At 38.3% G+C, this 26,229-nt stretch overlaps 1 protein-coding gene across 16 annotated transcripts in view; it reads right to left on the bottom strand.

Moving 5' to 3' along the window:
• Positions 1-26,229, bottom strand: part of TENM3 (teneurin transmembrane protein 3) — a 2,735,422-nt gene that overhangs the window by 155,905 nt on the left and 2,553,288 nt on the right. For all 16 annotated transcript variants that reach the window (XM_034959455.3, XM_063604002.1, XM_057302221.2 and 13 more), the window contains one exon: positions 20,242-20,480. In XM_034959455.3, coding sequence (XP_034815346.2) covers positions 20,242-20,480 — 239 coding nt within the window. The remainder of the gene's footprint in view (positions 1-20,241; positions 20,481-26,229) is intronic.

Genomic DNA, 26,229 nt, shown 5'->3' with positions numbered 1-26,229 from the left:
AAAAATCTCAGAAATGGTGGTGAAGTCCCCAGTGCATCTACAAAAGTCTGTTTGTATACCCCATAGAAATATGTATCCACATAGTAACAAAAGGCATAAACAACAATGTTCACAGAAGCATTATTTGTAATAGCCCCAAACTGGAAACAACCCCAAACTGGACATCTGCCAGCAGTAGAATGGAAAAACAAATTATAGTGCAGATATACAATGGACTTCTACACAGCAGCATTAGGGAATGAACTGCTGGCAGACACAACAATATAGATGAATCTCACAAGCCTAATGTTGGGCAAAAGAAAGCAGTCACACACAAAAAAGGGAATACTGTATAAGTTCATGTATATAAAGTTCAAAGGCAGGTAAAATCAACTGAGAAGAATGAAAGTCACCATGGTGATGACCTCTAGGAAGGAAGGAACAGGTAGTGGCTGGCATAGTCCCTAGAGGTTTCTGGAGTGCTGCTCACATTCTATCTGGGAGGTGGTTCCAATGGTGTGTTCACTTATTGTGATCCATATACTTTTCTAAATGTATACTATACTTAAATAAAAATTACTTAGGCAGGGCGCAGTGGCTCACCTCTGTAATCCTACCTAGCATTTTGTGAGGCTGAGGTGGGCGGATCACTTGAGGTCAGGAGTTTGAGACCAGCCTGACCAACATGGCAAAACCCAGTCTCTACTAAAACAAAAATTAATCAAGTGTAGTGGCAGGCGCCTGTAATCCCAGTTATTTGGGAGGCTGAGGCAGGAGAATCGCTTGAACCTGGGAGGCGGAGGTTGCAGTGAGCCAAGATCATGCCACTGCACTCCAGCCTGGGTGACAAAATGAGACTCTGTTTCAAAAAAAAAAAAAAACTTAAAAGTAATCCATCTAACACCCAGCGTAGCTAAAAATAACATACATTTTTTTACCCTCCCTAAATCTTCACTAAAAGTGGTTTCCTCCATAAGGCTAGCAGGCTTTCCTTTCATGATGTTGCAGGTGAGTCAACTGTGATGGTCTGTGCTCCAGCCCGAAGAGGTAACAAATAAATGCAGATGCAGAGTGAAGACAGTACAGAAGAAGGGCACATGACTCCACCAGGTGGGAGGAAAAGGAAAGAGTGAGGAAAGACTTTCCTCAGTGCAAATCTCAGGAAGTGCAAACTTTAAGGAGGAAAGCAATACGATTAAACAAATTCATGTATTGTGGTGATGACTGTCAGCTCATGGCCCTCCCAAATTGATTTTTGTTTAAAAACATTATGATTTGTCTTGGCACAAATGTAAAGAAATGGAAACCCTTGTGTGCTGTTGGCTAGGATTGCAACATTTTGTTGCAAACACTAGGGAAAACAATATGGTGATTCCACAAAAAAATTAAATATAGAAATACCATATGATCCAGCAATCCCACTTCAGGCTACATACCCGAAAGAACTGAAATTAAGGTCTTGAAGAGATACTTACACACTCATGTTCTTACCAGCACTATTCACAATAGTCAAGAGGTGGAAGCAACCCAAATGCCCATCAATGGATGAATGGATAAAGAAACTGTGGTATATACACACAATGGAAGAGTATTCTGCCTTAAAAAGGAAATATTGTCACATGCTATAGAATGCGACATGCAAACCTTGAGGACTTCATGTTAAATGAAGTAAATCAGTTATAAAAATACAAATACCGTATAATTCCACTTGCATGGACTATCTGAAGTAGTCAAAGTCATAGAATCTTAAAGTAGAATGGTGATGACCAGGGTTTGGGAGGATGGAGAAATGGAGAGTTGTTGTTTGATAGGTACAGAATTTTAGTTTCATACTATAAAAACATTTTGTAAATCTGTTGCACAACAATGCTAATCCTACTGAGCTATACAATTAAAAATGTGTAAGACGATAAATTTTATGTTGTGTGTTTCTTACCAGAATTAAAAACAAAAACTATTATAACTTGTCACCCTGCAGAAAATCGTTGTTGTTAAGATGAAGAAATGGGACTGTGACACAAAGTCGGAAACTTAACCCAGACGGTATGAAGTGACCAGCATCTTACTGTATCTGACTGTACACTGAAGGTCTCTGTGTTTGCTCCTTCAACTTAAGCATGTTTACAAATGGTTTAGAAGAGATGAAAAAGCAATGTTTGGGGTATAAATGTCATGCTTACTTACAGAATCAGGATTTTCAAGGGTTTCTTAATTCTGATTTCTTTCAAATTTTTGCTTAATTCCTCTCCTTCCCTTTACTACCAGGTATCTCAAAAGAAGAGACCACAATATATACTTCCTCAGCACACACTTCTTTTCTCCTCACTTTAACTGATGTTCCTCATTACTGTACTAAAATCTTTCTCACAATGGTTATGGGTATCTCTTTTTAAATTTTTTTTATTTTTACGTATGTATGTATGTTTGAGATGAAGTCTTGCTCTGTCACCCAGGCTGGAATGCAGTGGCGCAATCCCAGCTCACTGCAGCCTCCACCTCCTGGGTTCAAGCTATTCTCATGCCTCAGTCTCCTGAGTAGCTGGGGTTACAGGCACCCGCCACCACATCCAGCTCATTTTTATATTTTTAGTAGAGACGGGGTTTCATGATGTTGGTCAGGCTGGTCTTGAACTCCTGACCTCAAGCAATCCACCCGCCTCGGCCTCCCAAAGTGCTGGGATTACAGGAGTGAGTCGCCATCCCCAGCCGGTATCTCTTAAATTGCCACATCCAGTAGCCTCGTGCCAATATTCATCCTGTTTACATCTCAAGAGTACTGGGCATTATTAGCCACCCATCATCAATACTTTATTTTCCTTTCATAATTCTCCTGGTTCTCTTCCCAGTTCTCTGCTGGTTCCCAGTTGTTCTCCTTAAATCATTTTGTGGAAGTCTTACAGGCTATTCACAAATAACCAAGTTCTCCTGGACATATATTGGAGTTACTCTTCCCTGCTCTTCTGAAGCCTTATAACTTTGCTTCAGATAAAGAAATGTGGGCAAAAGTAGTATGTCTTACCTCTGTGAGGAAGATTTAAGAACCAATATGTAATGTGTTGCATTCCCATGCAGTAATCATGCAAATGTGCTGAGTACTGTTTAAGTCTAGGTCCTTGAGTGAGCAGAACCCCCTTGACAAGAACCACCCTGCACATGTAGCTTAAGCAAAAATAAACCGTCATGTTAAGCCACTGTAGTAGGTAGCCTCCGAGATGGCCCCAGATAAGCCCTGTCTTCTGGTATTCACACCCTTGTATCATCTACTCCCCTTGAGTTTAGGCTTGATTTAGTGACTTGCTTACAATGGAAAGCATATGGCAGAAATAATGGAATGTCTCTTTTGAACTTAGGTTACGAAAGACTTCAGCTTCTTTTTTGGTTGTTCTCTCTCTCTTTTGGACTGCTTTCCATAGGGAAAACCAGCTGTCATATCATGAGGCAGCCTCATAAAGAGGCCCATGTGGTAAGAGACTGAAGACTGCCAAAAACCTCGTGTGTGAGCTTGGAAGCACATCCTGCAGCACCAGCTGAGCCTTCAGATGAAACAGCAGCCCCAGTCTGTAGTTTGACTGTAACCTTAACCTTACAGACTGTGAGGCAGAGGCACCCAGCTAAGTTGGGCCCAGTTGCAATTACAAACTGATACAGCCATTTAGGTTTTTAGGGTTGTTTTTACCACTTCATAACCTGCCTACTCCTGACTTATACAATGCCTCCCTCCATGTATTCCCCAAAATATAGACATTCACCAAAGTCCTTCCTTGACCTTCCTTTCATGTTAACCACTTTTATAATATCAACTTCCAATTCCATGTGGATGGATGACTTTGAAATATGTATCTCTTAACACTGAATTCTTTCCTGACTGGGCTATACTTCAAACTTTACATTTTTCTACTAGACCTACCTAGAAATCCTGTGGTACTTCAAACTTTACTAAAGACAAAATAAATGGTCTTTACCTTCATAATTGTTTTGCTTTCTGGGTTTCTCTTTTCTGTTCATGATATCACTTTATCCTGGGCAGTGAAGTCACTGATATCATGAACAGAAAAAAGAAACCCAGAAAACAAAACAATTATGAAGATAAAAACCATTTGTTTTGTCTTTAGTAAAGTTTGAAGTAGCACAGGGATCCCTTTAAAATAAGTTGTAACATCTGACATTTGTCATCTATAAAATTAATGAGTATACTTTTTATACTATCACCCAAGTCAATGAGAAAAAAAAATTAGAGTAATATCAACTCAGGAGTGACTAACATGGATATGAAGTCATTGATCATGGTCAAAACCTCTGTTACTAACAGCCAAATAGGCTACTCTAGACTGCATCTTTTTAGGTTGTCTTGTGGTATTCATGAACTGTAACCATTTTCAGATGTTAAAAATTAAATCTTTCTTATGTAATTAAAAAATTAGTTCTATAAACTCTTAGTATGTTTCTGTAGATTTTTCCAATAATTAAGAAAAAACCTTATTAATTGAAATAATTTTGAGACAATATGTTAATAAAGATTTATCAGTAAAATTTTATGAAGGAATTTTTTTCACACACAAAGACCATTAAAGTGAGAGAAATCACAGCGTGCATTCCTTTTATTTTCCAAGGCTGGAGACGAACGGAATCCATGACATTATAGTTATTTCACCTCCTCCCCATAAAATAAAAAGGGGGCATGCCATTGTTTTTAACCCATATATGTTGGTATGACACTTAAAAGCCAGCATGTGGAACACTTGAAACCAAAAATGTGTAATTAAAGAAAATTATATACCACCAAGCAACAAATTCAGTGCCATTTTTAGCTCCATGTTGAGAAAAAAAGGTGCCAAATTTTGATCTCGTCTCTGGGGACCATGCCACTGAAGTTGTTACCACAGCTACTATTATTTCTACTGGCATGCTTGAGTCCCCAGATCCTGCCAAAAATGGATGGGAAGGAAGGGTGATGACAGCTGGTGACACAGTCCGGCAATTGCCAGAACCTTGGAGCAAATTACAGGGGATGTTGTGAAGGGAACACAGATGCGAGCACCCAGCCATCAGTCACCTGAAGGTGGTGTGTGCCACCAGAACCCTGAGGAGTGTGCTCTAAGGTTTTGGCAACACAGAGTAGTGTGCTTGAAGGGCCTGCCAGGGTTGGCTAAATGCTGTTTAATATTACAAGATCAAGTGAACATTCTCACAAAGACAAAGAGGATGAGGTAATATGGGAAAGAGACTCTGATAAGAAAAACTGACTTTAAAAACACCATGCTGAAAACGTCTGCCATTCCATTTTGTTTAGTCTCCCAAACCTCAAAAGTTCATCTAAGCAAGCAAGGATGTAGAGTTTCCCTTTCTTGCAATTCACTTCACATTCACTGCGGTACACTTCCAAAAGGAATCTTTCTGAGAAAGATTCATTAGGAACATATTAAGTTGCAGAAAATAAAATCAGAGTCTGACATTACCTAGGTAAGTGCATTGTTTTCAACACAGATTGTCTATTGCATCTTGTGGGGCCTTTTGTTTGTACTAAAAGAGACTGGAGTCCCTGTCTGAATTCTGGCTTTAAATAATGGTGGAACTTTGGCAAGTTACTGGATCTTTCTGAGGCTTGGCTCTCTCATTTACAAAGAAAATCTGAAGGGTTTGCACTAGATGACCTCTAAGGTCTCTTCCAGATTTATATTCTATGATGTTAATATATTTTAAAATACAAATATTTAGACTAAATTATTGAGCACAGGGAAAAATATCTGGCATCAATAAGATGTCAACACATTAGAATACCAATGTTGTTCTTGATTTTAATTTTTAAAACTACATTGCATAGAGTCAAACTATCATGTTATACATACGATTCCTTGGATATCTTGGGCTTTGAATGCAGAATTGTTTCATTTTATGTATCAATTTCATGAATACATAAATATACATGATGCACATGTGTATTTCATGTGCTAATAATCAGATTTCACAGAAAAAAATAAGAAAAATACTCTTAAATATAGGGCAATCATTTGGCTACATGTATCCAGAGTGCAACCAAGCTTTCAATGTAAAATGAAAGTATCGCATGTGAAGACTGCAGTTTGTAACTTGGACCCCTACTGGTCTAAACTGTCATTAGGAACACACAGTTCTCCATAAATTAGCTTTTGTTTTGGATTTCCTGCTGTGTTCATATACATGTTGACAGAATGTGTTGGGCAATATTTTGGCATTCTAATTCATTATTTTTGTTATTAACTTTTAAGGCTAATATTATTTCAACACTCTATATCATGCTGACCCAAATATTGTTATTTTAAATCAATATTTCTTTTGAAAGCTTTCATATTAATATGCACTCTAGTTGTCATTAAGGAAAATAAAATTATTCTGTCAACTGTAGGATATTTATATTCAAAAGAACTAACATTTGATATAGGAAGTTCCTCTTTGTATTACATGATAACATTCTAAAAGTATAGGCTTTATGAACGAACAGGTTTGGAGGGAGATACAGAATGGCTGCCAATATTTTATATTTCTATGCTGTTTTTCCTTTCCATCCTTTCTTGGCATAATGCAATTAATGGGAAAAAAGAATCATATTGGTTATCAAAATGCCTTGATGGGAACACACAGTGATTTAGCTTTGAAGGTTTGTTTCTGCCAGGATATTTGACTCATATTCTTTTATAAATGATAACATTAAACAATTCTACTTGAAAGTTTCCTTGCATTTTTTCTTTCTGAACTACGTGGATGCAGAGTAAGACACCTATGGATGCGGCTCAGGAAATGCTAATTCCAGAGCTGCCTTTGACAGCCAATGCTGAAGCTGACAAAACGAAAATCAAGCTGTTGCTTCTGTCACAGAGAGAATTAAGTTAGAATTTCTAAAACAGACTGTTTTCCTGATGTTTCATTAGTTTTCTCTTGTTTAAAGGGTCTGTTCTCTGAATAAAAGAAGGATTCATCCTCCAATGTAATGGAAAGAACAAAGTGTTAACTGTCACGATCAGCTGCCCAAAGGGGTCAGCCATTACCTATAAGCTAGAGAATTTTTGAGATAATACTTGTCAATATTGAAGAGTATGGTAAGAGGACTTATTTCAATAACATTCAAAATACAGAATGAAATCATTTACATGATTTGTGGGTTATTCCCTGCTTCCCAAAATATTGAATTTGCTGTTATTGTGAAATGTATGTAATAGATGATTCATTAGTGAGTTACCTGCAGCTTTGCCATTGAAATCCAATAGATCTATCTCATTATTCAAAGGCTTGCAGTACTCACTCAATTTTCATTTGGGTTCCTTTCTCCCATAACAGCTTTAAGAATTGCATACATAGGCCAGGCGCGGTGGCTTGCGCCTGTAATCCCAGCACTTTGGGAGGCCGAAGCAGGTGGATCACTTGAGGTCAGGAGTTTGAGACCAGCTTGGCCAACATGGCAAAACGCCACCTCTGCTACAATCACAAAAATTAGCCAGGCGTGTGGAGCACACTTGTAATCCCAGCTACTCGGGAGGCTGAGGCAGGAGATTCACTTGAACCTATGAGGTGGAGGTTGCAGTGAGCTGAGATGGTGCCACTGCACTCCAGCCTGGGTGACAGAGCAAGACTCTGTCTCAAAAAAAAACAAAAACAAAAACAAAAAACTGCATACTACTTTTATGTAACAAATGTTTATGTATGCTACTGACTTAAGCATAAAATTATTTCTTCACTTGTTTCGGCTTTTTAAAAAATGGTAAAATATACAAACTGAAAATTACAATTCTTTGAAATTTTAAGGCATTGTAATCACCATTACTGAAAGATCCAACTATTGAAATATGGAGATCCTTAGAAGAATGTCAGTATATTAAAACATGGCAAAATCCAGAAAAACAGCTCCTATGTAATAGTCCAGTTCTCCAAGGTGTTACATTTGAGACAGACACTGATTCGTGAGTGTGTGTGTATACGTGTGTGTGTTTGCACAGGTGCACGTGTATGTCAAGAGGAAACCTGAAACAGAATCAATGATCCTTCAGTAATGTAGGCACGACCAGCTCATGTGATTTGTTGTTTATCCTTCAGTCAACTAAGATGAAGTGGGTATCTCCCTTATCAAGTTCGGCTGGCTGTGAGAAGCAGAGGGCTGTGGAACCCACTACGGCCTCTGGGTGCCTGCAGCACCTTGTAGGTAAGGGTTATTTGGACAGAGGACATCAGTCTCCCATGAGTGTCTCATCTTACTCCTCAGGCAGAGGAGAAAAATGTTCTTATGAAGCCTGCGTTCCATTTGCTCCCTCTTCATCTGGGATCACTCGGAGAGCGGTTTTCCTTAGTTACTCCTAACTTAACCATTATTAATGAATATTTATGGAGCATTTGTGGAAATATATTTCAAAGCAAAACACAGAGGAAGCTGCAGTCTCTGATCCCTGGGAGACTTGCTCACACTGCCAGCCTGCTTCTGTATTTGGTGGTCTCAGTCTCCTTTCCTAAAAATAAATGGCCCACTTTCTTATTTTAAACATGCAATGCTTCTCTTTATGTGACTCTTTTCCAAGATCATGAAGAATGTATTTGAAGAAGTAAAAAAAGGCATCTAAAAATATCATTACTCTAAAAATGGAAAATGTAAAATTTATGATTATTTGAAATGACTGAAACAATATAGTTAGGTTTTATAAACAAATTCTATGTAACTCATATAGGCTTACTAACCATATCATGCAATTAGCTTGTTAAAACTAGAAATGTAGTTAACAAAAAGATTAAGGATCTGGAATAAAATTGGGAAACCCAGTGGAAAAGCCCCACAGCATTTTCAGTTCCCTCAGCAGTGATCCCTGTATTGGTAAAAATGTGCTGATCACCTTTATAACAGTGAACCTTCTATAGTATTATTTTGTAAGTCAGTATTTTACATTTATATACTTCTTTTTTAAGTGATTGACTTAAAATTTTAATACATTTATTTCTAAAGGAAATTCTGTATTACCTTAAGGGAAAAATCAGTGTATCTTGATATGAATAGAAATCAGCAAAATTACTCTTATTTATGTATTTTTGAGACAGAGTCTTGCTCTATTGCCAGGCTAGAGTGCAGTGGCACGATCTCAGCTCACCGCAACCTCCGCCTCCTGGGTTCAAGCAATTCTCCTGCCTCAGCCTCCCGAGTAGCTGGGACTACAGGTGCGCGCCACCACGCCCGGCTAATTTTTTGTATTTTAGCAGAGACAGGGTTTCACCATGTTGGTCAGGATGGTCTCAATCTCCTGAACCCGTGATCCGCCCGCCTCAGGCTCCCAAAATGCTGGGATTACAGGTGTGAGCCACCACACCCGGTCCAAATTACTCTTTATTTGTAAAAGAGATGTTAAAGGCAAGCGTCAGAGATGGCTAACATCTGCTGAGACCTTCCTCGTGACATAATCTGACATAAGAAAATAAGAATTCAAAATGGAATTCATTTCTCATTTTGTCTTTCATTGTTATTTATTCTTCAGTTCATGTTCTATCTATAAATTCTTAAACCTTAGGAGAAACAATGCTCTATGATATAGTGGGAAAAGTTCTGGACTTAAAATAAGGAGACCTAGATCATGGTACCTTTTAAAGGACTTGCTGACTGGACAAGTCACTGATTTTCTGGGCCTAAGATTTTTCTTTTAAAAAAGTGTGGATAATAGTACTTAATTTACTAGGTTGTTACAAAGAAGAAGAGCTAAAATTAACTGAGCACTTACATTTTGCCAGGCACATTATTCAATTTTCCCCATAGCTGTACTATTTTGAAACTTTTTTATATTGAGGAAGAAATTCAGGTTTACGAAGGTTAACTACCCTGTTCAAGATTACATAGTTATTAAGTGACAAAGGTGAGATACAAACACAAATCTGGCTGCTTTGAGAGTCTATACTTATTAACAGTATTTTAAAAATAAATTGTACTATGGTATACAAATTTGAAATTATATCTTGTCATATAAGAGTGTGAGATCACTGTGATAAAGATTACTTCTTACTCATCTTTGTGAATTCAGTATTTAGAAAAGGTATTCAAAAACAGCTAAGTTTAATGAAATTGACTTTGATATTAGAAATAATTAAAAGGAGATACATGAAAAAATAAGCAAAAATCTGAAATCTGCAAAACCACCTGTATAATTTTCTCTCAAAACCAAGAGCCCCATATTCTACAAATTATATGCAGTAATCTTCTAGGTAGCTTTGGATATCCTTCTGTCTTTCTGGGAAATGCAGGATAATATGTGACAGGCTTCCTCTCCTTCAGGGGCAGGTGGAGGCTTATTGAAAGTGATAAAGAGAATGGGTTCCCCAGTGGAGGAGAAAACAGAAAGGATCAGCCAGTGGCTAAAGTATTAGGGTGATAAGACAAGTCCAGGACAGAGCCAGCCAATGTCATGCCAGGCTGGCTGATGGACAGCCACCAGAAGAGGAGCATTAATTCCCTCCCGGATAAGTCACTACAATAAAATGTAACAGGCAACAGAAGGACTGGAAGTTCTTATCATTAATAACATGAAATCTTTTCTCAGAAAATATCTTATTATACAGAGGTGGATCTAGCTAAAAAAACATACTTGTTCTTCGAGTCACTGTATAAAATGTACAATGGGAAGATGCACAATGGTGGGGCCTCAGAGTAAGATTCTTTGCACCTTTAGGCCCAACTCAATCATGAAAATGAGACGTGCTGACCTCCTTAGTTATCAAACACAGGGCAACATGACGCTTATCTCCAAACAGCTTTTGCGATGTAGGATACACACACACACATCTGTTATGTTTTTAATTTCTTCAAAACAGATTGAGTACTCATGAATGGAAAGAAGTCAGAGATATCTTTTCCTTTACCAGTTTTTAAAAACATTTTTTGGAAATTCTTTATAAATAAAATTCTTAAAGCATGCATGTACGTTATCTGAAATTAAGAGAAAGGAACAAACAGAAAGAGACTATGGGATTCTTGCGCAATTTTAGATCTAGTTACCCCAAATTTCCAAAGTGACATTTCTACTTCTAGATGTTAACTGCAACACTGGGCTCTAGGTAAACTAAGTCAATAATGAAAACTAAAAAAAAAAAAAAACATTTTTCCCTAACACATGGATAAATTTTCTCTTCCTTATATCACAATATATTAGTTTTAATACCCTGACAGTTGATATTTTTGGGTCACATTTAGGTTTATGTGGTAACACTTAGAATCTGTCCCTACGTCAGCATTTGTCAAAACACATAATCTCAGTTATTATTTAGGCCTTAGCAGGAAAATCTTGAACGCTCAGATTCAGTAAAGTTCTGTCTTTTATGCACTCTCTTAGTTTCCTACATTTCTCCTTTTCAAATAGTTACTATAACTGTAATTAATTACTCAGTGTTTGCATTCTACAGAAGAATATAATCTCTAAGAGGCAAGGACTGTATTTTCACTGCTGTCTCTGTCACAGTGTCTGACCCACGGTAGTCACCTGATAAAGAAATGTTGAATGAATGACGGATGAATGAATGGTCAGTTCCTTTTCTGACAGGTGTTATATTACCAAAGTCACTAAAGAAGAAACTGGAATTTTTTTAAATCTATTTTTTATTTTTTAGAGATGCTCTTGCTATGTCGTTCAGGCTGGAGTGCAGTGGCTATTCACAGGCATGATCATCAGGCATTACAGCCTCAAACTCCGAGGCTCAAGTGGTGATCCTTCTGCCTCAGCCTCCCAGAAAGCTGTGACTACAGATGCATGCCACCACGTCTGGCTTTGGAATCTTATTTTTAAGGAAAACGGACAATGTGAGCAGTCTGCAGACATTCTAAGATGATGTGGGAACAACAAACTCTATACAAATTTAAATTTTATTTGTATATTCTAGGATGAAACCTTTGTTTGATATTTGTATCTTTATTTGTATATTCTAGGATGAAACCTTTGTTTGATATAGTTTCCATGAAACTTTAAGGTTTTATGCTGAATTCACTTCTAAAATTCCTAGTAATTCGTCAAGTTTTTTTAACCTTATTTATGCCATTTACTTTTCTTTCACTCCTCTCTATGCAGACATTTCTCTCTGAATATGCCGCTGTTAGTACCACTAATGTAAAAGCAAATGACATATGCAACACCAATTAAATATTTATGCAACGTAGCAGTAAAGTGGTAAATATTGCATTAAGCTTTCCACTTGTCATTAGGAGATGTTGCTACGTTTTGCAAAAATGATAGTTTAAAACAGAGAAAACTTCACTATATTTCATGAATAAGATATTTATATCTAGCATAAACTGGAGGTAAGCTGACTTTAAAGGTATTTCTTATTGTTCTGTCTTTGAATATTTTTCAAGTCAGAGAGATCCCTATATTTAAATGGTAAACACAATCTGTTTAAGTGTATTCTTTTCTTTTCTTTTCTTTCTTTCTTTTTTTTTTTTGAGACAGAGTCTCACTCTGTTGCCCAGGCTGGAGTACGGTGGCACGATCTCTGCTTGCTGCAACCTCTGCCTCCTGGGTTCAAGTGATTCTCCTGCCTCAGCCTCCCGAGTAGCTGGGACTACAGGTGCGTGCCACCATGCCTGGCTAACTTTTTGTGTTTTTAGTAGAGATGGGGTTTCACCGTGCCAGCCAGGCTGGTCTTGAACTCCTGGCCTCCTCCCAAAGTGCTGGGATTACAGGTGTGAGCCACTGTGCCCGGCCAAGTGTATTATTTGCATATGTTATTTACTTTAGCTGACCTCATATCAAACTAAGAGTAAAATACATTATGTTTGTGGGGAGAGGAGGAGCTTACTTTCTATACTGGTAAATTCTTTTATTCTGAGTCTTTAATCACCATTGAATCAGGCTTAAATATGTCCTTAAGGATTCAAGAATAAAATAAAATATTGAAAAACTGATTCTAAATTTTTAGTCTTACAATTTTCCATCCTCTAAAATATAGGCAACACATTTTTTCCTACAATGTGATGAAATCATGTTAGTATTAAAATGCTTCCATACCATCTCAGACAAAAACGCATTTTCTGACTATAATGCAACTCAGAGTGAAGGGAAGAAGCTGTAGTGGAAAATGGTATGTAATTCATTGCTTGGCTGTGTTCTAGAACATTATAAAACAGCACTTTTATTACAAAGACATGTCCAAAAAGAAAAAAGAATGTCAAACACATTTTATTTTGCCATATATAGTTAAATGGCTGATTTTTCATGAAGCATAAAGGGCTGGCGTATTTTCCCTTCTGACCCTGAGTTGCATATATATAGCTACTACCATAATCAATTTCAAGGTACACAGAGAGGTAAAAATGTTCATAAAATGCAAATAGGCCCAGAAGTAGGACAGATAACTGCTAAGGAATCATAACTGCAATGAACCTGGATTCGACAGGTTATGTTTTGCCAGATCTAGGGAATGCTTATGTTGTTAAACAGCCTTTTTAGCAGGCATATGACAACATGTATTTTAGAAATCAGTTGGTAGCAGCTGTTCAAAGGAAATAAATAACTACATATGTATTTTTTAAATGAAAGGAATAGTAAAAATTTGAGTAGTTCTCCGGTTTGCTACACTTGTCAGGAGCTCATAAGAAAAACAAAGCTGAGTTATTTGTTTTCATCGGGCAATGAGTTAGCAAAACAGTCCCTTAAAAATTTCAGATTTTTATGGAAACATTTTTGTGGGGATAAAAAAACTATTGGGTATTGACTGGGTGTTGGGAGGTAACAGCGAGTGACTGTTAAAGGATGCAGGGATTCTTTTTGGAGGTGAGAGAAATGTTCCGTGATAGTAGCTGCAAAATTCTGTGGACATGTAACACTAAACACCATTGGACCGTATATTTAAATGGATAAATCACACGGTATGTGCACTGGGTCTCAATAAAGCTGTGATTTGAAACACTCTGTTGTCAAATGAATTACTGGTTAGGAAAAACCTGGCCAAAAGGGCAAGATAATTGAGAAAATATACCCCCACAATATAGTCTGATAATATTTTTTTCTCTAGTGTTCCTTAAAAAGTTCATGTACAAATACCTTTGGTGCTACTGTACATGGAGAAATTCTCTGACTCTGCCTAGCAGTGCACAGAGATGCTCGTGAAATTAAAGGTCTATAACGGTGTTATTGGAAGTCTGATTTGAGGGCTTATTTGCAGTTTAATTGGCGTCATCCCAAGCATTTATTATGATTTGCATGTAGCAATGCGTCAATAATGTTTATCCTTCATGAGGGATTTCTGGCCATTTTTCTATGTGTATAACATTGACATTTCAGGTTATCTTCTACCCAGAAAAAAGAGCTTTCTGTGAGCAAAGAACAGTATCAAGACTCCTACCCATCGTGTAACGGTGAACAGACGCAGAACGTGGACTCTTCTCCTTTTTGCCATTCTTTGGTGAACAACTGGTGGTTACTGCTCATCTTTTTTTTTTTTTTTTTAATTTCAGAGTCAAAAAAGAAGAATGAGTACATCAGGGCCCAGAGATGTGCAACAGGTATTTCTTTGGGTAGGTCTGTATCACTAACTGTAATCATTGAACCTAACATTTGTGGTTAGAAATCAGTAGAATTTTTGTTGCGTAAAGGCACAGCAACTCAAAAGGTTAATGGATTAGAGCAGGATTTTAGCTGCAGGCTCAGTAATCCAAAGAAAATGGTAACATGACTCCAATGAAAGAAAGTTTACCATATGTACATTTGATTTTTAAAAACTGGGATAGGTGAAATCATATCACATTTATTCTATCATGAATCAGCTAAGGTTTCTCAATTCTGCTTGCTCCTCTATCCTAATAGGGCCTCATGATCTCCCAGTTATGGCTACTTTTCTAACAGGTTGTCTAGACTTGTACTATCCAAATGATAGTTCCCAGCCCCATGTCGCTGTTTGAGTTTAATGAAAAACAGCACAATTTAAACTTTGGTTTCTACAACTTACTAGCTACATTTCAAGTGCTCAACAGCCACATGTGTCTAGTGGCTACTAAATTGGACAGTGTGGAAACAGAACATTTCCATCATGAAATGGGACATGTGACAGCATTTCCTAGACCTGCGCTACTCACACTGTGGTCTGAGAAGCACGGCAGCATCACCTGAGAGCCTACTGGAAAAACCAATCTCAGTTCTCACTTCGGATCTGCTAAATCAGGACGTGCATCTTAGCAAGGTCCCCGGGCGATTCCTAGGCACAGGAATGCTTGGAAAGCACAACTCTGGACCTCCTTTCATTGTATTGCATGTTCTGGAAGGCCACTGAAGCAATCTTTCAAAAGCATAAATGTGACTCCTTTTCACTCCTATGCTTAAATCTCTTCAATTTCTTCTCTATTTTTACTTCTTAAAAAACCTCACGGGAGACAGTATAGTGTAAGAGTCCTTGCATGTGTGCCTTCAGGCGAGCCATCTCTCTAAGCCACAGATTACATTTGTTAAAAGAAGAAACCTCCTAAGGTTGTTGTGGAAATTAAATGAGGTAATTCATACAGTTTCTAGAACAGCGCCCGGCACAGTAAGCACTGCACATGCACCACGGCAGACATTTCGCATTTCTCCCTGCTGTTCCTCAGATGGCCTCATCTCAAGGTGATTTTCTCACTAGCCATTGGCGTGAGGTGAACAAAGCTCCAGTTCATGCATCAGGTGCCAGATCAAGTCTTTCCCCCAAATCTTCAGCAAAACGTAGGTATCGCCTTTCTTCTCTTTTTGCTCATCAAGCTGGGATGAAAGCATGTATGGTGTTAAGAGTGTTTTTATGCATGTCCTCATCACTTGACTATGAGCGTCTAGAATGAAGAGCTAATTTGGACCTCTGACATCTATCAGAGTGGCCAAGAAAATGTTAACTTAAAAATAGTTACTGAAAAACCATTAAGTACCAGAGTAAGTTGAAGAACATTTTTAAAAATCCTCGGCTGGGCACAGTGGTGGCTCATTCCTGTCATCTCAGCACTTTGGGAGGCTGAGGCAAGAGGATAGCTTGATCCTAGGAGTTCGAGACCAATCTAGGAAACATAGGGAGATCTTGTCTCTACAAAAAAATAAAAAAAATTAGCTGGGCATGGTGGTGTGTGCCTGTAGTCCCAGCTACTAGGGAGGCTGAGATGGGAGGATCACTTGAGCCCAGGAGGCAGAGGCTGCAGTGAGCTGTGACTGCGTCATTGCACTCCAGCCTGTGAGACAGAGTGAGATCTTGTCTTGAAAAAATAAAAATATAAAAGATAAATAAAAACTAATACTTAGATCAGATAAATATGGCATGAAAGCCAGACATTTAAAGAAAAAAACATAGTGAGAACCTGTCTCCAAAAAATAAAAATATACCAAATAAATAAAAACTAATACTTAGATTAAATAAGGACTTTACAGGTATGTCTTGAAAGCCAGAAATATAAAGGAAAAAATACATTTGACGACTTTAAAACTTCTGAATGAAATATGGTAAAAATGACTCTGACCAAAGTTAATAATAAATTGGAAAAGTATATAACATGTGACAAAAAATTCATATCCTTAATTGAAAATAGCCTTTTTAAATCAAAAAGAAAGGAGAATAGCCCCAATAGAAAAGTGGAGGCTATTCACACACAAAGAGAAATACAAATGGCCAATAAATGTATGAGAAGATAGTCAGTGCTACTAGTAATAAATCAAAATAACAACCTTTTAACCTAAGAGATTGGCAAAAGTTAAAAATATGCATAATAAAATATAGACAGATAAATAGATGTAATGACTAGCGTTGGTGGTTATGTAAACTGACAGTTGCCATGGTTTTCAAAATTTAAAACATGCCTACTCTGTGGTACAGCAAACATCCTTCAAAAAATGTATACCAATAAAAAACTGGATCAAATGAACACATACGCACACACCAACATGCACAGACACAGGTATAAGAAAATAAGTCACTGTATTTTGGGGAACTAGTTAACTAAGAATAGCCACTAAATAAAATTATATAGATGATGTATAATGAATGATATGTGAGAAAAGCCTAGTATAAAACGCATTTAAAAATATGGACCTCTAGCTGTATATGTACATGGGACAGTATCTGGAAGGATACACACCAAAAAGTTGACAGCATGCACTGTGGGATTACAATTAATTTTCACTTTTTAAGGTCTTTCTTTACTCTCTGAAATTTTGAAGAAATAGAAAAAATAAACAACAAAGCCTGTCCACCTCCCTCCCTCCCTCCTTGCCTCTCTTTCAGAAGCTGTTCACCTTGTCTATCCTGAGATAACTTACCTTAGAGAAGAGACATGTTAAATCTACATTGTCGTAAGTTCTCATTATCTTACTGGAAGGTAAGAAAAAATATTCTAAGAAATAATTCCTCAAGCTCTTTTTTAATGTCTTAGGCTTTTACTGTATATTAACGGTCAATATAAGAGAAGGGAATTCTAAGGGAATGGAAAAAAAAGCTTCAGGAAGGCTGCATTTCTGTTAAAGGTTGCAAGGCCAATCTCATGATGACATTGGTCTTCCTCATTGATTCTGGGGTTTATCAGACTGATCTGGCTGGATGGGCAAGTGTCTCTTTTCTCCCTCTCTGCTTTACATGCACACTTAATAGAAAAGGACAGCCTTCCCTGAGAGAAGTGTCCTGTTCTTTTCTTCAAGGGTAAAGGCAACGTCTTTAATCAAAAAAGATTTACCATGCGAACTGATGAGCGAATGAAATTTTTTTACCTGATTAAAAATAAAATCATTGTGTTAGTGTGTTAGCCCTTTAAATATAGGAAGACCAATGAAAACTGGAAGCACACGTGTGCTTAATTAAAGTGATAAAAGTATGAGACAATTCTTTGAAGATAAAAGTAATTTTTTTGCTAGATAACACTGGGATTGTATCTTCTTAATTCCTAGCACAATAACTAGATCAAAACAAATGTTCAATAAATATCTGTTGAACTGAAAACCCTACATGAGTATATTAACTAGATAATTTGCATGTTGCCATGTGGGGAAAATAAAAGCAAAGGGAAGGTTTATGACCATGGTACTAGTAGGAATAAAACAGATTGGTAATTACTAAAAAGTAAAACCAGGCGATATGAAAAAAAAAGGAAAATTTTGAGTTTTTACTTAGAAGTCTGAGAGTTATATTCACTAATGGGTCCTTAAAAAGAGTACAAGTCTCACAGGTGACAGTGACTGATCTCACATTAAAATGCTATTTTTTCCTGCTAGTCACAACATGAAAATAAAATTAAATGGCATTAGAATTGATATTCAAAATATTTAACAACTGGAAGCACACAGGCACTTATCAATCAGAAAGGATGCCTGACCAGTCAACCTGACACTGAATTCCAACCCTGCATATTTATCTACCTGGTATGCCCCATTTAGTAAAAATAAATAAATAAATAAATAAATAAATAAATAAATAAATAAATAAATAAATAAAATCCCCAACAAACACATATTCTTTTTTGTTTTTAAGTTCCAGGGTGCAGGTGCAGGATGTGCAGGTTTGTTACATAGGTAAATGTGTGCCATGGTGGTTTTGCTGCACCCATCAACTCATCACCTAGGTATTAAGCCCAGCATGCATTAGCTGTTTTTACCTAATGCTCTCCCTCCCCTCACCCAACCCCATGACAGGCCTCAGTGTGTCTTGTTCCCTTCCCTGTGCCCATGTGTTCTCCTTGTTCAGTTCAAATACATATTCTTAATTTATGACATCCCATTTATGACTGGTCCATTTCAGAACCATTTAAAATTCTTCAGCAGCACACTTCTGACAGGTACAAATAATATATACAGCTAACTAGAATAGAATCTCTTGATGGCTGATACATTTTCTAACCGAATACTAGAAATCTGTCTCTGGAATATTGATTTTTGTTGTGAAATTACTCATTTACCTTCAGTGTTATGAAACAACAGCAGTATTGTTTCACTAGGGTGTGATCCTAGTCAAGAGACAACCCCTTCAGTATCTGGTTTGACCATCTTTATAAGGAGAAAGTTAACTTAGATTAAAAAATGACAGAAAGCTAACAGAAAGGTTTCATCTTGCTTTTACCTCTGACTGGTAGAGGCCATCAGAGGTACTGTATGAAGCACTCTGATGAAGATAAGCAGCATGTAATCGGGTTAAGGAGAGAAAGTGCTGTGAATCATTAATGATGTCTTCCATGGTCAAAAAATTGGAAAAAATACTGTATAACTTGTCACGTAGTTGCCATTCCTGACTCAATTGTCTCTAAAGTTCCTTCATGCTCTACAATTCTGTTTTCCCATTAAACACTGACACAAAATGGTTATTTCACTTTCCAAAGTGCATAATTATATCACAGGAGTATTGTAGCCAGTGGAAGATACTGGTCCACTGCAGAAACATCATAGTATTCTACATACAGCTCTGCAATACTCTTATTCAGTTATAGAATTTCATGGGGCATCACAAATTGCTTTGTAAACTTGAGGATGCATCACTGGCTATTGTTCTTGGTGGATAAACCACAAAGCCTGTGATTTATCTCAGCGGACACCATCAGCATTTCAATGTGGTAGGCCTTTTCCTATACTTAGAAGAAGATCAAAACACAATGTGGTCATTTCTGGCATTTTAAAAAGCAATTTCCAGTAGTGTGAATGCTCAGATATGTTATGAAATGGTTAAATAAAAGCAATATTTACAACTTCTATTAGTAGCTTCCATTATTTGGGTTACTATCAAATGAAAAACATGATCAATACTACATCAGAAGAGAAGAAAAATCCACATATATGAATGAGTATATAATCCATTCATTGCTTTATGGATGCCCAGTTCTCTGGAGAGTGTTCCTGAGTGCAAGATGATGGCCCTGAGTGATGAGTTTTACATTTAGATGGCTGAGTGAGCTGAGAGACTTACAATATCACAAGCAGTGGAGAGCTCCCTACTGAGTACGCATTGAAGGAAATCCTGCACAGGGTTCATTACTGCAAGCACATGAATTATTTTGTGTACATGAAATGCCACAGAGCTATCCATGTTTCACAAGGGATAAGTCAAACACAAATGTACCCTATAGCTTTTGTCCAAGAATATACCTCACTGTTTACGGAAATGAACTACCCACAAAACCTGCTTTTCTATGTATCTAAATTTGCTGAAAATACTCTGTGATTTATGATACATTATTACCAAACTCACCCCCACCAAATATAACCTCACAATATATTTCTAGACCAAATGAATAAATACAAATAATAAAACAATCTAACACCCTGATTTACAGACAAAGTAATTCTAATAACTTGTTCTTACCTATAAAATAAGACAGGAGTATTGCCAGGAGCACCGAGACCCCTACGGCACACAGTGCAGTGCATTTCCAGCTACAGTACTTTGAAGACTTCTTGAATTTAAAAGCACTTCTTGATAGGGTGTTTCTAGGTAGTGGCCGAGTAGGCGGTGAATAAACAGAGCCAGATGCCATTGTGTATCCTGGGGTTGCAGTACTGAACAGTGGCGTTGTCCCTGTTCCTGTTTTGAATAGGAAATGCCTGCGGAAAAGGAGAATATCATTATAAGATACAAATATGTTACGATATGAGAGACAAGAGACAGCGATGCATTTAGCTCTCCTGTCTCTTTTGCTCTCTCTTTTTTAAAAGAATTTATCCTATATAACCGAAAACATTAAAAATTAAGGAAATGTTTTAACCAAAGAATCTAACTCACAAAAATGACTCTAATGAAAGAGACTGATTTCTAATGTAGATAGCGGGATTTATACATATAAATGATCATAAATGATCACTGTCCCTTCAAGTAGACATCTTGAGAGACTATAAAGATTTTCTAATCATACTGTTTCCTGAACAAAACCATTTTGGAATGTCCCTTGATGAATTACCCTAAGAGCATTTTCACACTTAGCAAAAGAAACCCAGCTACATGGGCATTTACTACTCATGAGACTATGCGCTCATATAAACACGAGTATGCATGATCACGCTGATCTTCTGCAGACTGATTTATTTTCTGGATGTCCATGGAAACACTGTCCTCTTGGCCTGCTTCTCTGCTAATAAGTACTATAAAAACAAGTTCGGTTACAGGCAGCTGGTCAGTTCTCAAACGATGCAAACTATTTTATTGTTAGCTTATGTCAAACATAATCAGGAGTATGAACCTGCTGGGGGTAGGGACAGGGAAGGAATCATGGAACATCTTCTAACACCAAACCTAAATAAATGAAGGGGTCAGTGAAGCAGATTCTGGATCAAATACGGAAACATTCCCTAACCACCGAGCCATACAACAGAGAGCAAACTGTCTCTAAAAGTTGTATGCTGTCTTCCTTGACAATGTTTAAGCAGAAATTGTGTGGTCACATGACAAGAGCACTGTAAAAGGAGTTCTTCAGGAAAGGTAACTAATTTTAACATTCCTATTAACAACAGAAGTCTCCAAATTTTAAAAAAGCACCATTTGTTTTATGGTTTACATTTAATATTATGCTGGTTACTTACAGTATATTCAGTGAGTATCCACTGAATATACTGTATATTCAGTATACAGTACTGTATACTGAATATACACCACATTCAGTAAGTGACACTTATTACGACGTTCCTAATACATTCAATGAAGTCAACAGACTGTGCTCTCTTTCACATTCAGAAGATACAGAGATCTTCCAATCTGATATGGTACAGTCTTTATGCAAGGTCATTTTAGATAAGACATAGCTAAATACTTCTAATTTTAATACTCATATACTTATTGTATATTGGAGAAATACTGAATATATCAAACAAATTAAGGGGCTAATAGGACAGAATTGGGAAGCCAGACTGCCAAGGTTCAAATTCCACCTAACCAATTACTAGGTATGTGTCCCTGGCGAGTTACTGAAAGTCAGTTTTGGTTTCTTAATCTATAAAATGAGGATGGTAATAGTATCTACCTCACAGGGTTATTATGAAACTTAAATGAGTTAATATTTAAAGTAAAGTGCTTGGAATATACCAACTGTTATGTAAGTATCCAATTAATAAAAAAGACCACACTCATTTATTTTATGTATATTATTGCTTAGAAAAGGCTGAATAGGTATTTAAATGTTACAAAGACTCAATCTCCAGAAAACCATTACGTGAAAAATAGTGAAGCTGGTCTACAGATAAGGTAGAAGTCATGAAAGTTGGCCTAATACAGGTCGGTAGAGTGGAAAGAATTCTGGATTGAAAATCAGTCCCTGGTCTATCATTTCCTAGTAATGTGGTCCTAGGGAACCTCAGTTTTTTTTCTTGACCTGTAAAAAAAATGGCACTAATGACTTACTTATTTTAACAGGGTTGCAAAACTAGAGCTTTTAGAGACTAGAGCTAATGTCTCTAAAAAATGCTTTGTCAAACACAAAATTAGAACAGATGCAAATGGTGAGTTGCCACTTGTACAAATTATACTAGCGACTGTATTATGAGCCCATCTCCCCCCACTGAACTACTTTAAAAAGCTAATTTAAAGTTTATAGCCTGAATTAAGTGATATGTTGGAGGCAGCATTAGTACCTCCTACCATATTCAGCCTGGTTATTAAGCGCTCTGAAACAACACTGTCTGAGTTCAAATCCAGACTTCACCTATAAATAGCTGCATGATGGTGGGTAAGTTACTCAAGTTTTGTGTCTTGGTTTTATCATCTGTAAAAAGGGCATAATAACAGTACCTACAGTTTACAGGCATTTTCCAAGGATTAAATGAAGTAATGCATATATAAAGTGTTTACATTACTATCTAGCACAAGGTAAGCGCTCAATAAGCATTAGCTATTTATTATTTTGCTCAAAATCACATATCACAGTCTCTATTCAAAGGACCAAAAAAGTATAATTTGAAGATTTTAAATGCCAATTCAAAATGTAACATCATCAAAACGAATGTGTACAAAATTAATTCCCTGGTTTACAAATTTGATACTGGCGATTTCACACTGGCATGTAGTCTGGATAAGAAGATGGACTATGTCATTTAGATCAGGCATCAGCAAACTTTTGCTGTAAGGGACCGCAGAGTAAATATTTTAGGCTTTTCCAGCGATATCACTGAACTCTGCTGTTCTATCGTGAAAGCCGCCATAGATGATGCATACATGTTTAACTCTGGCTCTGTTCCAATAACACTTTTTTGTAGACATTGAAATTTTAACTTTATAGAATTTTCCCATGTCATGAAATCTTTTCTTTTCATGCTGTCAATTATTTAAAGATGTGAAAACCATTCTCTGCTCACAAGCAGTACCAAAAAGTAAGGAACAGGGCTAGATCTGGCCTGTGAATCATGTTGGCCCGGATCTAGATTCTCACTCTTTTCAGGATTATACATGAAGAGTGAGCAGGAGGCTCAGCAGCCCATAGAAACAGCCTATTCCCTCGACGCCACTGGAGAGGATTTAAAAGGCAGCCTAAAGGGTGCAAAGCATGCCTCTTGTGAAGCTTGGACAGATCCATGTAATTGGACAGACATCCTATTATTATCTTCTGGAAGTTCCACCCTAAAAAGTCCTGGCAAACACTGGTGTATGCATTTCACAGGGCCAAATGATCATCTTTGCCAAGTATAGGAAAAGGACTGACATTTCCTATGACTGTGGGACAATTCGCTTACTTTACTGCAGCGGTCCCCAACGTTTTTGGCACCAGGGACCGGTTTCGTGGAAGACAATTTTTCCCTGGACCAGGAATAGAGGGGTGGGGAGGATGGTTTCAGGGTGAAACTTTTCCACCTCAGATCATCAAGCATTAGATTCTCGCACAACCTCGATCCCTTGCATGCGCAGTTCACAACAGCGTTTGTGCTCCTGTGAGAATCTAATGCTCTCTCTGATCTGACAGGAGGCGGAGCTCAGGCAGTAATGCTCCCTCCCCCGACTGCCACTCACCTCCTGCTGTGTGGCCCAGTTCCTAACAGGCCGCAGATCTGTACTGGTCCACAGCCCAGTGGTCGGGGACCCGTGCTACAAGTGTGGGCTTTGGCATCAGCTCAGTCTTGGATGACCCCTCCTGGTATCACCGATGGACCTGAGCTAGGTGTCCATTCTGTCGGCTTCATTAACAACAATAATGATAACTGCCATTTCCTGAGTACCTACTAAGCACTGTATTGTTGTTTCATTACAATTTTCACCATAATGCGGTGAAGAATAAAATGACTATTTGTATTTTCAGCCTTCATCCTCCAAATCTCAGCTCAGATGTTACTACCTGACCACCCAATCCAAAGCCCTGTTCCCTCTACTCTCCATAGTATTACCACGTATTATCATTTTCTTCAAAGTGCTTATTACAATCAGTGATCTTGTTATTTATTTGTGCGGTAAATCAAGTTTCTGAAGTACTATTGAAAGCATGTTTTTTCCTCCTGACTTTTTTCCCTTTCTGTGTTTCCTCTGCCTCAATCCTCTCATTCTAGTTTTATTTCATTGCCTCCAGGAGAAATGAAATACGATGAAGGAAGAAATAGCTTGAGTCTCTTACCGGTTTTCTAAAGCCCAGACTGCTGAGGGAAATAGAGTGGACTGGGGAGAAAAATGGTGTGAGGGGAGAAAGGGCTTCCCTCCAGAAAGGGGAACATGTCCACGCTGGGAGCAGGTGGAGAACCTGAGGGGAGCTGGTAACAGCAGAGGAGCAACAGGGCCCAGGGAGAGAAGCCTGCCTTCTGCTTCTTGGGTGGCATCCTGGGGAAGTGGCAAGACTCCAAGGAAGGCTGAGGCTCTTTCTACTGCTTCCATGCCATGCTCGAGGGGACAGAAGTAGCAGAGAGAGCTACCTGGCAAAGCTGCGTTGTACAGAAACACGCAACACTCAGGGAGCGACAGGTTTGCAGGCCCATGGCCAACGACGTAGTCCCTTACCTTAGTCTTTGGTCCCATGAAAACCCTCTGGGGGAAAGTGGAAATGGAGAGGCTTTGAGATATACCCAAAATGTCAGAAAGAAACCAAATTTAGAAAATAAACATTCTCCTTAGACTAGAAAAAATATTTCATTTTATTAAGGGCTAGGAAGAGAGAAAGAGAAGAATGGCTGAAGATGTACCGTGTCCCAGGGATGAAGGCCCTGCTCCTGGCCTCCCCGCGTGAGTCCTGGAGAAGCAGAGACCACGGCGTATATCCAAGAGGCCTGAGAGCAGAGGAAACCTGTGCCTTACATCTCAGACAGAGAACGGAGGTGATAACAGGATCTCAAAAAGAAACGCATGAAGCATCCAGGCGATGCAGTCAGGGAGCCTCGCCGAGATTCCTGTGCCTGAGCATAATTTCTAAGAAGCGGAATTACTTCTATGGCTGCAAGAGTAGCAAAGAGATGGCAGTGTGCCACTGGACAAGCAGGGGTCTCGCGGATAGGAACGAAGGCGACCCCCACAATATCAGGAGGATTAGGAATAGACAGAGAGCACGAAAACTAGATGTCTTAGTGGAGAAGAGTGTAACACCAGAAGCTCCCTGCTGTGCTCAGAACATCATGGAAGAGCTGGGGTAGGGGAGGGAGGGACCCAAACTGCCTGAAGAGAAGATTCTAGGAATGAGCTTAAAATAAAACATAAATGGGCCGGGTGCAGTGGGTCACACCTGTAATCCCAGCACTTTGGAAGGCCGCAGCGGGTGGATCACAAGGTCAGGAGTTCGAGACCAGCCCAGCCAACCCAGTGAAAACCCATCTCTACTAAAAACAAACAAACAAAATACAAAAAATTAGCTAGATGTGATGGCAGGGGCCTGTAATCCCAGCTACTAGGGAGGCTGGGGCAGGAGAATTGCTTGAACCCAGGCGATGGAGGTTGCAGTGAGCCGAGACCACGTCACTGCATTCCAGCCTGGCAACAGAGTAAGACTCTGTCTCAAGAAATAGGGCCGGGCGCGGTGGCTCACGCCTGTAATCCCAGCACTTTGGGAGGCCGGGATGGGCGGATCACAAGGTCAGGAGATGGAGACCATCCTGGCTAACAAGGTGAAACCCCCTCTCTACTAAAAATACAAAAAAAAAAAAAAAAAAAAATTAGCCGGGCGTGGAGGCAGACGCCTGTAGTCCCAACTACTCAGGAGGCTGAGGCAGGAGAATGGCGTGAACCTGGGAGGCGGAGCTTGCAGTGAGCCGAGATTGCGCCACTGCACTCCAGCCTGGGGGACAGAGCGAGACTCCGTCTCAAAAAAAAGACTGTCTCAAAAAATAAAAATAAAAAACATAAACAAATATTTTTAAAAGCTGTATTTCTAACGTACTATAGTGATGGACTATGAATGATATA

The sequence above is a fragment of the Pan paniscus genome, chromosome 3, assembly GCF_029289425.2.
Source record: "Pan paniscus chromosome 3, NHGRI_mPanPan1-v2.0_pri, whole genome shotgun sequence".
Classification (NCBI taxonomy): domain Eukaryota; kingdom Metazoa; phylum Chordata; class Mammalia; order Primates; family Hominidae; genus Pan; species Pan paniscus.
The sequence above is the reverse complement of the archived record's forward strand: the minus strand, read 5'-3'. Positions and strand labels throughout refer to the sequence as shown.